The sequence below is a fragment of the Ursus americanus genome, chromosome 1 (assembly GCF_024610735.1).
Source record: "Ursus americanus isolate L20-20 chromosome 1, mUrsAme1.1.p, whole genome shotgun sequence".
In the NCBI taxonomy this organism is placed as follows: domain Eukaryota; kingdom Metazoa; phylum Chordata; class Mammalia; order Carnivora; family Ursidae; genus Ursus; species Ursus americanus.
Window position 1 is genome coordinate 43,921,593 of NC_142127.1, and position 15,560 is coordinate 43,937,152.

Here is a 15,560-nt window from a genome sequence, read left to right on the forward strand (position 1 = left end):
ATGTATTTTGTACAGCATATGGATTCAACAGTCGCTCACCACAGTAAGTGTAGTCACCATCTGTCACAAAGTTATTGCAGTATTACTGACTGTATTCTCTTTCATCTCTATGACTGACATCTTATAACTGGAAGTTTGTACCTGTTAATTCCCTTTATCTATTTTGCCCATCACCCTACCCACCTTCTTTGCTTTCCCACCCACCTCCCCCCTTCCTAGAAAATATATCTTAATCTTTAATCTAGGAAAAAATAAACTTTGTTGCTTTCTCCCCATGCCAATCTCAGATCATCATTTACGGGGTAACTGACTACTTCATTCCTTAGTTATCTTCAGCATCCCTTCTATACAATGAGTCATTCTCAGAGGCATATATTTATCTAGGAACCTAAAATTCAAGGAATTACTTTATCTAGAGTTGTATGAGTATAAATAGTTTCATTTTTAACACTAGTTAGAATGCGTCTTTGCCTCAAGGCCATTGAAATAGGGTCCAAGAACACCTCTCAGGTTTGGGGAAAAGCTCATGTTCAAATAATTTAATTTTTTGACGTGATCCTGAATTTTTCTACTTCCTTCTTTTCACGCACAGGAAAGCTCCGTCTTCCTAGGTATCAGCAACTGTCAGTTTTCCCAAGCTAATTTATTTTCAGCCTCAGTGCTTTTCTTAGTTACACCTATGACTCATCTTGTTAGTCAGTATCGCTGTTCCTTTGTCCTCCCCCTCCTAGTTTTCATATTATTTCTCATTTCCATCCATTCTTTGCTCTAACTCTCTGAGCTACTACTATTGGATTAAATCCAATCACATTGAATCAGCAAATCTTTATTGATTTGTGTGCAAGACACTGTACTGATCGTTGTGAGAACAACTACTGTTTTGCCTGTCAAGGCTCTACAATACATCAGCATCCCCAAACAGCTCTAATCACAGCACAAATTAACCACATTTGAAACTGTGAGGGATGGGGTGTAATTACTGCAGCATCTATAAATCAAATCACAACATTGCCAATGAGGTCTGAAGGGATTGCAGTCAGTATCAATGAGATGACATTCCAGAATGCCATTTATCTCATAGGGTTAGCTTCTCCACATTCTGGAGGATAAAGAAAACAACAACAAAAAAGACATGTCAGATCATCTTAATTGTCCAGGCACAGTCACTGCTATAATATAATTTGGAAATATAGATAAATTAACTTTTCAGAAGAAAAGAGAAAAACGGAGATAAACATGCCTTTACCATTTCTTTGAAATAGTTCTTTCAAGTGAGGTATTTTCAGTCACTGTAAGAAAACAGGGTAGATTGCATTTTAAGCATGCTAGAGCTTGTTTACCTTCAGTAAAGCAAGCTTCCGGTTTAAGGTCTTCCTCGGGTTCAATTTCAGCTTGTTCACCTTCTCGGGGTGGAGCAACATCAACTGTGCTTCCTTCAGATGAGCTGGTTGCATTTAATTTCTAGAAAGAAAACCCCATTGCAAATTGTGATTTTTCTCCCCTTTTATTTAGCTAATTTGTCATAGTGTGAAAAAATGATAGTGATCACATTTGACTCTATTAACATTGCTGATAAATTATGTACTAATAATTTAACATAATTAATGTCCTAATATTTAAAACAATGAAACTACTGACCTGATTCAGACAGAAAAAGTTTAGACAGCATTCAATATGGGTGATTTGGGAAGGATGAATTGTACTGGTTAATTTGTTTTATGATCTCTATTTGTATATGGATGTCATATGAAATAGTTTAATAAATTAATTCTCAGGCCAAATAAAAAATAGTTTGATAAAAGTTTGGTATGCTGACATTCACTACTGATTATATTAATTAAAATGCATCAAATTAAATTGTAATTTCCACCTCTTACGATGGAATTTTTCAGAGCAAAGTCCATTACCAGTTGTGTCTAACTACTGTCCATGTTTCTATAATTTTAGAAAGGAAGAGCAGCACATTAACATTAGTCACAGTCATTATATTTCAACTTTGAGCTATATTTTTCCTCTGGCTTACATAATCTTCTTACTTTACTAGCAGAAAAATGATAGATCTCTCTCTATCTCTTTGAACTGCTTAAATGAGTTCAATACTTGCCAAAGAATTCTAAATGAAATGGAAATTTCTTCATAAATGGCATTGGGTAGAATCTGTATAGACTTTTATTAGGAGCACATTCTGAATTCATCATGTTATCAGGCTGTGAATTTTTCCTTTAAATAAATCATTGTGACATGGTTAGGAAGAGCCACTTTAATGTTACAAGAATAAATATATAAGTACTTTGAGATCACTTGGGAAAACATTTGCAGTGTTTTATGAAAACAGATGCAAAGACATGACATACAACACAACCTGGCCAATGTAAAGCTTTTAGGATGAAAAAACAGCACATGGACTTGGTAATGGTTTCTAAGCCCCCATTAACTTTAGTAGCTAAGTGGTAGGGGTCACTCTGCCCTAGCGTTCTGAAAGAGTTAATGTGTTACTGAAAAATCCCCAAATGACTCCCTAAACATTGGTCATATTGGAGAAAATTTAGCTCATGATTCCTGATTTACTGAAATCATAACACAAATGTAGTTTAATATTTTATAATGTGAACTAGTTGTAAAGTACTATCCAGATGGTATTTTCTCTGATGTTACTCTGAAGGTGAGGTTAATCATGTCCAACTAAATATATTATGAAAATTAAATATATTATGAAAAATAATTTAAATCAAAACATAATTCTATTTAATAAAATACTCCTAGTCTGGAGTATGCTAACGAGAGAAGCTAGGCCATTGTTTTTGGCTGATGGTTCTTAGGATCATTATAGTGCAAGAGTTTTTACCATTAAATTCCTCTATTTTTTGGAGAGGTGAGAAAGGCCAAGACATATTTTCTTCCCCCAGGATTTTTCTGCTTCTTATAACCAGAATACCTTTATTCTTTTAAGAAAATCCCAGGAAAGCTATTGCTGATTAGAACTGTAACAGCTTCTGATATAACGAATTAAAAACCGAATAGCTGTTTGAACTCAACAACTAACTCTTCCCTTCCAATTTCACTGGTGGTTGATGGGTTGGACACTATGACATTGGATGAGTGGCAGCAATAATATCCACAGCGTAAATAAATCCAGTAAGAAACCAAATTATTTTGAGGTTAGTTATAAAAAGCTTCATGTTTCTTCGCCTGTTGGTCAAACCAAGTTGGATAATTTCTTCTGAGCCTAGTCATGGTCCACTCCTCCATGAAGCCTTTCTTTCTTGCATGATTTCTCCATGCTAAATTTTATAGAATGTTAGCCATTATACTTGTTTTGCTTGATCTGATAGTCTCATTAATATATATAAATTATATATGTACGTAAAATTATACATAGGTACAAATTATTTATGTACATAAACAAAAACATATATACCAAAAATACACGCACACATACATATACCAAAAGACCGAAGCATAGAATAGACACTAAATAGTTATATCAAATTTATAGAGAGCCAATAAATGATTGATTGCATTTTGAATTACTTTTATAGAGAGGATTATAATGTTTCATCTCTCTACTTTGTTATATAATTCAATAATGACCTTGACAGAAGTTTATTTAGTTGTATTAGAAAATACATTTTTAATGAATAGGAATTATTTAGTTAATAATATTTTAGCTGTAGAAACACATGGTATTACAAAATGTTTTTCTAAAATATTGGCAGACACTCAATAAAGAAATATGAGTGAAGAAAGTAATCAGTATATGTGTATATACACACAAATACACGTATATTTTTCCATTTGAAAACTCTAGAAAACACACTGTTCTCATTTTACCACTATTAATATAATGTGAAATGTTCAATTTTTTGTATTATAAATTTCTGCCATATACTCTACAGGTGTCTTATATTTAAATACAAATACTTACTTAAAACAAACCCAAATGGCACAAGTAATGGTAGCCACTAATCTGGATGACAAGTGAATCTACTCTTTACCAAGTACTGACCCCTGGATGTATTTTTGTTATTAGTACTCTCTTCAGATATAAATATTTTTGTGAATGTGGTTAACATGTTTGGATGTAAATACTTTCAATTTTCTAAATAGCTGTGGAGGTTATGCTTTTATATATTGTAAAGATTGTAAAGTAGAGGGACAGTAGTGAGTTCGTTTGCCTCTGTCTGCATGGTATTATGAGCCATAACATGTATTGTAAAAACAGACACCCCGACCCCCTGCCAAAACCCCGCATGTATTCTGCTCTTTCAAATGAGCAGAACCCATTTTACATGGAGAATTGCTTCACTGTTATTCAGGAGTTTTTCTGATTATAAGGATAAGCTTTTTAAACTTATACTCTGGAAAGCTTCTTAAGGAATGTTCAGAGTCTCTTAGACCTCCATGCACCAAAGCTTAAAAGATAGTTGGTAGGCTAGGGTTTATTTCACTAAGAAGTGTTTTGTGGGAGCCTCCTTTCCCTGTGGAGGTTGACATAAAGTTAATTCTTCTTAACTTGGAGAATCAGGCTTATTCATTTTGTAACCTTCATAGGCCACATTTTTTTTTTTTGTCGTAGGAAAGCATATACGTTTTTTCTATAAAGTTTAAAAATCCTGTGTCAACCACATAAAATTTCAAAAGTTGTGAATTTATTTACATTTTTATAAAGTAAAGCTTAGAGTGTGTTTTTATTAATGTAGAACAATTTACCAATTATGATACAGTGCCTGATATGCTTTAGTCATTGTATACGTAAAGAATTTTACTACTGTCTTTTTAAGTAATTAATTTCTGCCCTAGAAACTACTTAAGCATTTAAAATCCTATATGTTGATATAATACCATCCATGTAATGTAAACATTTCCTAATTAATTTCAATACTTTGGCAGTCATACTCTAGTAGAGTGTACTCTGTGATGCATTTTATCATAGCCATACCAAAATGACTTCCAAATTTATTAAAAGCATGTAACTGATTTAAAAGCAAGTGACTGACAATAAATACAAAGAATAACTTACTTTCTGTATATTGCCATAGTTGTGATACTACAATGGTATAAAAAAAAAAAAAGCAAAGAAACCTGAAATGAAATTTTCCATATTAAGGAACTCAGTGCTATACTGAATAACTAAATCAATACTTGTTCAGAAGTAGTTAGAAAAATATAATTAGTTATATAGGCATAACTATAGGAAGCTTCCATATAAAACCATATAGTACAAGTTCAAACTTGTGTTCTTGTACTATTTTCTCCTTACCCCTCCAATATTTTATGGCACTTAAGGTTTGATTCTTCCATCCCTTGTAGAAAGTACTGAGTCTACAGAGGGATGATGGCTTATGCTCTACAAATGCACACTGGAAAGCAGGTTTTAAGATGCAACATTCTCCAGGCCTGATTCAGCCACAGAAAACATGCCTGGCTATAGCAGAAGCCTGGCGCAATACTGTGGAAGCTGCACGCCGATCCAAGAACCATGTTCTCAAAGACATGGTACCTGAATATGAAGTTTTCAAGAAGATTAACTGCAAATACCATTCGTAAGAAATGACAGAATCAGCACCCATAAAGGCCATGAGACCATTTTCCCCTCTAATAACATGAACTTACATAGAAATTCCCCCTCATGATGCATATTGCTCTTGATTTTTATCCAATTAAATAATGAAATTTAACTTTCAGAGATAGAAGAGAATGTTAGCAACTGGCCTACTTCCACTGAAATGCGCTTACATTTCATTTATTTTCAATCAGCTATCAAATGTTTGACTCTCACAAACTGCTGTATGATTCAAGAGGCAAAAAAAAAAAAAGATTCAGCCATTACAGATTGCCTTTAAAATCTAGCCATTTCTCTCACAACTTCTGAGTTTTGTCTTACAAGTAGATGAGGAAAATCTTTTGGTCACACATACTATCAGGGCCTTAGTCTGGTCTTTTGGATATGCATATCCATATCTTGACTTATAATATTTCACTGAAAGAATAGGTATACACACCAGGAGGCCATTGGGCTGCTTGTTCAGGGCAGGAAGAGCAAGATTAAAACCAGTAGCTCTCTTTTCTAGACCACTTATTGAATGGTTAAAAGTATGAACCACCTGTATGTGTTTTGCCTCAACATATTTTAAATGTGCAACAGCCCTGGTGCTTCTTTAATTTGAAAATGGCCTTAGTAACAACATGATATTTGAAAGTGAAAATAATTGTGTGGTAGTTGAAGAGTAAGGTACAGGGCACCAAGAAGCCAAAAGAAAAAGCTGGTTTATCTTGTGAAGATAGATAAAAATTTCCATCTAAACTAGCCTTAATTAGGTTTTATTTCAACAGAAGTACATGAAAGCACCAAAACAGTTCTCTGAAGGTCAAGATGGGTTTAATATGGTATTCACATACTCATCTGTGCCTCTGGAAGAGTTGCCTCACATTCAGTTTCACAGAGAGTGTTTTTGGAAGACACTGAGAGCAAGGTAGAGAAAGCCTAGAGGTACTTCCATTGCTCTCCAGATTCTGAAAACAGAACACAGTGCCTTTTCCAGAAGGGCACGTGCTTGGGATCTTAATCAAGTATCTATTTTCAGTTTCCATGAAGGCTTTGAAAAGGAGGGAGTACTCTTATAAACATGATGTAAAAGATAATTTTCCAATACCATTTAATTCTGTTCTGCTTGTGAAGAAAGAATAAATTAGATTTTTTTTCCACTGGCCAATGTTGGTTTACACCCAAATTAAAAGTAATTGCTAAGTAAAAATTGCATAAATCAGGGACCTATATATTTTTTTCTACATTTTGTTAATAGTTTTATTTCTGAATTTGTTGCATTCTTCAGCTAATTCTCAGTTATCCCTAAGGAAGAAGAGAGCAGGTATGAATTGAACCTAGAAATAACCTTAAACTCTAATTAGGTATTCTTTTTCACCAAAAGTATTGAAATTGCCAATACTCAGGAACTTTCTTCTACTTTTGTTTTGTAATTTCCCTCCCAGAACCCCCACCCTGGCTGAGATTCCAGTAAGCACTGATATCAACAAGAGAAGGTTGAGTCAAGAGAATAAACTAAAGGTTTAGTTAATCCACAAACCTATAGTAATCTTGGGAGATGCCCTTTACTCCTCATAAAACTATAATTAACATAAAAAAACAGGACATTTTCTATGTATCTTTTTTACCTGCTTAGTTTTGGGTAGAAAATTTAGGGAAGATTAATGTAGATTAGGGAAATTTAAAAAAATGGGTACGCTGGACCATTACTTAATGATGAAGATGCAGTGAACTATCCCATATCATGATGCTTTCCTTCTTTTGATTACTTTGCACTGAACACTTATGGTTTTACAGACATATGACTTAAAAACTTTCCTAAACTACATGAAAATCCAAGATATGTGGTGCCCAAATACATACAGACTATGGCCCTTCATATCCAAAAACTTACGATCACCCTGCTTTTATTTTTTATAGAGCCTTTCAAAAAAAAAAACAAAACCATGAAAGCACACATTTCCATCTGGAACAAATGAATTATAAGGGTTGAAATTATATTCATGAATCTGAATATAATGATCTGAAAATGGCACTATCAAAAAAATCCCATGAGGCTCATTTTGGTAATACAATTTACTTATAAGGGCTGAATCAACAACAACAAAAAGTTGTGGTCTCATTTTAATGAAATAAAAGCAGAGAAATAAAAAAAATGCATGCTCTCTTAAATTCTTGACTATATTGAACTTTAAACATTCCTATCATGTTTTAAAATAGATATAAATCCTATAGAGCATGCAATTATTGCTTTTCAAAGTTTAAAAGACTAAACTGGAAAACTCATTAGCAGAATCAAATATGATGTGGGACTGCCCATCTCGCCTGACCATGCTATGATGTGTCACACAATTCAGCAGAGAGCGGCTGGGCACATCTAGCACTTCCTTGCCATGGCAGGGGAAGGAACAGCTGAGTAGCATGCAGGCCAGTCAAAATTCTCTTCGAAAGTGATTGTACATATACAACTTGCTTGGGTAACCTGGGTAAAAGTGGTGGCACGAGCCTCTGGCTGGTTAAAAAACACCAGAGCTGCACTCTTGATGGCTCCAGCTTGATTTTACCCCTGTGAGAAGTAAGAACGGTAAGCAGTGAAGGTCACAATATGATATTGCTAGATTGTGCTTTGGAATTCAACTTCAGATACGATTCTTAAGAACATTTAGTCCATATCCTCACCTAGGAAGACAATGAAACCTTTTAAAAAACTAAACTGTAAAAATTCATAGTTCTATAAGTATTCGAAGAAATCATGGTTACGTGAACGTTAAAAATATAAAAACAAACAAAATTCTACTTTATATCGTGTCACAAGATTTGTATAATTCCAAGTTTTCCCAGGATAAAAAGATCACTATTTTGCAATTCATATCTTTAATTCTTACATTTCTTCATGCAAAGCTTTGTATTTGTTTTCATTCCAGCCTGTTTATGTTAGCGATCCATATATATGGATATGATGAATATAGATATATAAACACATATAAAAATAATAACAGCAATTCATATCTTTAACAGCTTTTAGGGATCATTTCTCCCCAGTTGCGCTATAGCTAGATATACAGTATTATGAAAATGAATGTAAGGAGTAGAGTGACTAGAGTTTTCAAATACCACCTAAGTTAATGATTAACTTACTGCCTCTTCTTAAAGCAGAATGTATTGCAAGTTTTTTAAAGTACTTATTAATTTTTTAGTGAGAAATGTATCACCCTGTTGGTTTAGTTTTTATGATTTCTTACTTTGTCAGCAAAAAGAAAGGATATTCTGTGCTCTTCAAAACATAGCTCAATGTTCTTTGTCTACTTATGGTCAAAAAACTAAGAAGCATGAACCAAAATTTTACTTTATGGATATGTTATTTTTCATTTGTGTGTGTATGTGTGTGTGTGCAATGGTTATTAAAAAAGAATAACACAGCCAGCATCTGAAACGTGACCTATGTTCAGTGCCAGCAGTTTTCAGAAATTTCAGGTTAAAATGGAACTTTCCTGGAATTTATCTAAGCCTACTGTATGTTAGAAAATGCTGATTTTTTGCTTTTTATTTTTAAAAACATCGTACTTTTAATCTTTGAGCATATACGAGAATTTCCCTGTTACTTTTTCAGGGTTTTTTTTGGAGGGGGTACTAATTTTAAAAATCATCCATATAAAATTTATTGTTGAATTTTAGGATATTTAATAATTTAATAATTATTTCTACCATGTGAAATAATTTGAAATTTTATCCTAGCTTTATAAAAGTATTTAATTTTATATTTAGTTTGATAAATTTTCACACTAATATATCTGTACATTTTAAACAATTTCATTACACTCTATAGTTGGTTTCCATGTATCCAAAATTTAGCTTGGAAGAGGGTAGAATGGTTATAAAAAGAGTCACCCAAAATGGAATTTTTGTTCAGATCATAGAATGTTTCCCAGACATTGTGTCTCCCTATACCAAATTTATGATTTTCTAGCCATTAAAAAGACATCACAATGAGGTGGTATTTTTCTAAGCGGTCATTTGAAATATTTGTAGGCATTATAGAGTTTTTGAAATATTCTGGAAACCAACTTTTTGGTAGAAAGTAATTAAGACATTTAATTTCCATAAATCCAACGTGATAAAACCTATGCTATTAATGTAACAAAATTTCTCTACCTCTTTGGTTTTTCTACCTCTTCTTGACACCAGGCTAGTCTTGTCCCTAGTCTTCCCTTATTTTCTCTTTATAATTACTTCTTTGGTAAGCTCCTCTATTTTCAAGGAATCAGATAATTATCATATCTATTTTTAAACCCTGATTTCTCACCCAGCCTCTCACCCCCAACGCTGTCACTTCTAATTCAGTATATTCCAATTGAATTCTCCCCTCTTCCCAACTTAAACCTGGTAACCTCCCTAAAAAGGCCCTTTCAGAGAGTGGAATTACCTTTTTCCAATTTCCTAGTCTTCACTAGTTTGTCAGATTGCCAGAAGGTCTCAGTGCCCATACATATTACCTTACCTGAGCCCAGAATTTCATCACCTCATTGCTATCAAATGATTGTTACCACATTCCTCAAGATAAACCCCTTCATCCCTCACTCTAAACTGTTTTACTCATTGATATCAAATAAACTTTCCTAAAACATCACTTTCTGTTTTGCCTTTCCCCTGCTTCAGAACAAATAGCTCTGTATTGACTATGCAGGCAATTCTAAATTTTTCTACTTACTTCAAAGACTTTACAATCTGAAAATACCTGACTCACCCAAACAAATTTTCCACTATCTTCTCAACCAGTACTTTGTTCATGCTGATTGTTCCATGCTACTCCTTGATACCAAGCTTATTCTCAACTGTGGCTTTCCTTCGGTACGGTTTTGCTTTGACTTTTTGATCATACATTTGACCCAAATTGGAGGCCTATTTCAATTTTATCTCTTCCATTTAGCAACTGGCTATGTTCTTAGTACCTATAATTTTTATATTCAGTCCTGCAGGATAAAACTTTTTAATAGGCCTTTAATGATTTTGAGAATTAGTGTTGGCTTCCTCAAAGATGTTGAGATTTCCCAAAGGGAGTTATTTTATAGAGCTCTCCTTTAACTCTTTCTTACTCTTAGTATCCAGCAGAGTGCTGAGTTCACAAAAACTGCTCAGGAATTTCTCATTAATTAATTGATGTTTTTTCTTAAATCTGTTAGGTGATGAAAAATAAAATTAGATTGAATTTTTATTTTATCAGAATGAGCAATATATAAATTAGAATTGAGCCCAGTAAGTGGAGTTTGGGTGGAATTCCAAGAATATTATATATATTATATATATATTTTGTATATGTTTTTACCTTTAAAAATATTTTCAAATTTACTATTATAATCTATCTCAGCAGCGCTGAAATGCTGGAAAGAAAGGATCAGGAACTATGAGTTATGACATTGTCAGCTACTTATTACTTATACAAATTCTGTGGATACTTTTCTTAAAAAGAGAAGTTTTTAAAATATGCTTATAAAAGCAGACATCATTGGTCTGATTCCTGTGGTGCTAATATCGTACCCTCAAGCTAAAATCTGTCTTTTATAACTCTGTGCTAGACTTACTTCCCACTGGTATATTAGAAGTCCAAAACTAAGTAATAGTAAAAAATTTTAATCCTGTTCTCCATAACACAGAATTGCAGAATTAATACCCTTCAGCTGCTATTAGGGGATTCTGTGAATTCTAATCATACAGTAAGAACAATTCCCTTTCTTCTTTGTTTTATTTTGAGCAACTAGTGATATAAGTAAGAGCAGCTTTTCAACTTTTACCTCTTAACTGTAATCCTCAAGTGGAGCTTTTTAAAGTAGGTCTTAGCATTTTCAAGTCAATGTGGAACACTTTGTGGATTTGCTCATCCTTGGGCAAAATGTAATCAGTTCTACTTGCACTTTCCAAATATGTGTAACACTTTCATGAATGTATAACACTCTGTCATAGTCAGTAAAACTTTCAGAGGTGAACAAAAACTACATGGAAGTTTCACATTAAAAAAATCAGAGCAAAACCTAAAATAGATAATAAGGAGATGACACTTTCACACGATCAAGAAAATATGGTTGGTTGATTTGTCTAAAGAGCATAATGAAATGTATAGAATAGAATGTATTAAATATGGTTTATTTTTTGGCAGGCCACATTTTTGGCCAGATTTTCAAACTATCAAGAAGATAAATAAATTATTCAGAATGATGATTTCCTTTGGAAAGTTGGAATTTCTATGAATGGATTTCCCAATAAAAAATATCTCATTTTTTCCAACACTGCCATATATAACTTTCAATATACTTTTTAATAGTGCATATAAACGCAATAAAAATACTAAATAGCCATAATGCATGGTTATTATAGGAAATGCAACAAAAACTTTAAAAGCATTCTTACCTCTTTGCTTTCTTCTAGTTCTGACTCACTGCTAAACTCTTCAGTATTTAAGTTTTCAAAGTCAGACTCTCCAACAGCAATTGGCACTGTTACAGTGAGGCTGGGGTTGTTTATGAATGACATATAATCATTTTCATCGATTACATATTTTTCAACACTGCTTCCGGTACCTACACCACTGGTGGTTCCGTTCCCATCTTTAAGATAATTAAGTTCTTTGCTTATTTCTATTCCCGTATTATTGGATATGCAGCTGTCTATTTTGTTGCCTTCATGGATCTCTATAACTTTTGGCTTTCTAAAAAAAGTTTTTCTGAAACACTCCCGTATCTTATTTTTCACATAATCAATTCCCTTTTGCATCCTTCCTACTGCAATCTGGAGATTGTTCATTTCATTATCATCATCTGTAGCAGCAAGATTGTCTGAGCTAAATGAACTCAACAATAAGGCCAGAAAGAGGTTCAGAACCTAAACAAAAAAAAGAAAATTTGCTACATTAATATGAAATATGCATAAAATAATAAACAGGGAACTCATAGATCTTTGCTAAAATTAATTCAACAAATGCTTCTATAGTGCTTACTGTATTTTAGACACGTGTCCTAACCACACACTATTTAAAGGACCTGACACCTTCTACTTGCTGTAAGGGCAATATGATAAAACAAGTGCCTTTTCTTTCATACCAAGAAGGACAACAGGAAACCAGACTTCTAAGGCTGAACTTGTCTACTCAGGGTTGCCAGTGAAGAGAGAAAAATCCCATTTTGATGGTTTTGGCCAATGAGAAAAAAAGATCATTTTAGTCACTTTACTTCATGTTATGTTTGTCTAGAGAATGTCTAGCTTCATGTGTATAAACAATGAATTTATTTATTTGATAGCCTGGTGATATGTGTTAAAACAGTATACTTTTAATATAAATTCCTTTGTCCAGTGGCCACAGATTTATAATAGCCAAAATGTCTAAAGCATATTATGTAAGGTTAACACATTTCCCATCAAAGCCAGAACCATAGTTTGTTTCCTTATTTCTGTATCAGATTTTCTGCAGAATCTAGATTTTCCTAATTTACTATTCTGAAAAAATTGCATGTCTACAGTTATCCCACAAACATTTTTCCAAGCAGTCTTACTTGAAATGTACCTCAAAGGAAAGGTTAAGTATGACGGCATAAAGAACACTATGTACACACATAATTGAGATATGTAAGCATTAAAACACATAAATACGCAAATTGTGCTTTTACATTAGCGCTTTTAAGTCAGAACTAAAAGTAGGCTTCTTTAGGTCAGTGTCCATACACGTGAATAACTTAAACTGCAATGATTTATTTTCTTTTAATAAAGCAAATTCAGGGAAGGAATTTGTCCCCTTCCAAGTCATTTAAATAATTATAGTACATAGCTACAATATAATATGCTATTTTATTGAAATTTATCTTCAAAATTTGGTTAAATGCAACTTATGCTTCTTAGTAAGCCAACAGTATGACCTATGAAGGTGTAAAGAGCAATTTCAATATAGAATAGACAGTTATATTTTTAGATTTAGTGGAGATAATTTTCTTATCAAAGTAGTAATAGGATAAAAAATAATTGAGGCCATAATGGTAATACGGAAAAAATTAGTCTTCATAAAAACATTTCCTCGAAAAACAAAGAAAAAAACTTTTGCTCCCCAACTTTCACAGATACACTTCATTTAATCCTCACACCAACCATAAGATTTCAGCTTTGTTATTCAGCTTTCATAGTTGGGAAGCTTCAGGCTCAGAGAAGTTAAGTAACTTGCCCAAGCTCAGAGTGCTAGTCCTGGGATTTGAGTCTAGGTTATTGATGATAAAACCAGAGCTATCTATTGTATCAGGCCACCTTCTTAGCTACTGTCTGATCTTCTTAATTATAAGCATTTGTAATATATACGTACCACAAGGTTTCCAATGACCATGACCAACATGAAAACAATAAGGCACATGGTTTGGCCGGCGACCTCCATACAGTCCCACATGGTTTCTATCCACTCTCCACACAGCACACGGAACACAATCAGGAAGGAGTGGAAGAAGTCATTCATGTGCCAGCGTGGGAGTTGGCAGTCACTGGAGATCTTGCAGACACATTCTTTGTAGCTCTTACCAAACAGCTGCATGCCGACCACAGCAAAAATGAAGACAATGATGGCCAACACCAAGGTGAGATTACCTAAAGCCCCCACAGAATTGCCAATGATCTTTATCAGCATATTCAGCGTGGGCCAGGATTTTGCCAACTTGAAAACTCGAAGCTGTAATTAAGTGAAAAGATATTCTCAGAAGAAGTCACAATATAATTTTGAAAGTTAGTTAGACATCGTTTTATTAATATACCATATTGTAGACCTACCTCTGAGGGATATAAGATCTGAAACCATACTAAAATTCAAATCCAGAAAAAATAGTTAATAATACACGAATTGTAAATCAAATCATTAAATGAAAAAATAAAAAGATAAAATATGTCAGGATAACTAAAACATTTCTGATTCATCAACAGATATATCCCTGAAAAATTAATATTTTGATTAGAGACATTTAAATTGAATTGATTTTAGCAAACTAATGTCACCCTCAGACTATATTTTAGAGTAAAAAGAAATATTAAAAGTATAAGTTACATATTTTAATGGATATTTATAAAATAAAATTACTTTGATAAAAAATAACTTACGTAAAGGCTTTCTTTCAATTTGAAAAAATACACATTTTACTTAATTCAACAAAATTTTATATATTTTTAAATAAATTTTTTTTGCCAAATTAAAAAAAGTTTGTTAGACTGTTGTTTAAAATGCTAACGATATCAAATATTTTCCTACATGTTCCTTTAAAGTAGTTCCCACTAATATAAGTAAGGTTGATAAAAAGCTAAGGTTAATTGAGGCCTAAAATTGTCATTTGCATTTCTTTAAGAGTTGAAGCAAAAAAATTTTTGAGTGAATTTAAAACATAATTTGAGGCACATGTGTGTTTTTAAATGTGCGATATATAGCTAATCATTATGAAGTGTTTCAGCCATTTTTATCATTCTTGGAAAATAGCCACTCTTAGCTTTAAAGAGAATGTTTATATATCTTCTTAGAGTATCACGTGTACTGGTGTAGATTTAAAATATTGTTAATAGTAAGTGTAAGATACACATTGATTCATTTTCAAAATAAACTTTATGCCACTGATAGAATATAAACATAGTCTAAGTAGATACCAGTCTGAATGATCTCAGTACAGACAATCCCTCCACATTTGCCAGGCCAAGTTCCATCAAACTAAGGCTGACAATAATTCCATCAAATATATTCCAGCCTTCTTGGAAATAATAATATGGATCCATGGCAATGATCTTGAGAACCATTTCTGCTGTGAAGATCCCAGTGAAGACCTAAAGTAAAATAGAGATCACAAACACTGAAGAACTTTTGACACTGCAAGAATCTGTAAAGAATATTAAATAGTCCTGAGTAAAAATATTTAACATTTAAAATGGAAAAATGTGACAAACCGATACAAGTTTAGCATTTTTTTCCAGGGGAGTATTTTAAGTGGATTTGTTTTATTTAACAAATCTGCTAGAT

General features: G+C 33.0%; 1 protein-coding gene across 1 annotated transcript in view; it reads right to left on the reverse strand.

Moving 5' to 3' along the window:
- SCN3A (sodium voltage-gated channel alpha subunit 3) overlaps positions 1 to 15,560 on the reverse strand; it is a 79,877-nt gene that overhangs the window by 18,343 nt on the left and 45,974 nt on the right. The window contains exons 14-17 of the mRNA XM_087861126.1: positions 15,194 to 15,367; positions 13,881 to 14,237; positions 11,948 to 12,418; positions 1,341 to 1,461 (exon numbers count right to left, since the gene is read on the reverse strand). Coding sequence (XP_087717252.1) covers positions 1,341 to 1,461; positions 11,948 to 12,418; positions 13,881 to 14,237; positions 15,194 to 15,367 — 1,123 coding nt within the window. The remainder of the gene's footprint in view (positions 1 to 1,340; positions 1,462 to 11,947; positions 12,419 to 13,880; positions 14,238 to 15,193; positions 15,368 to 15,560) is intronic.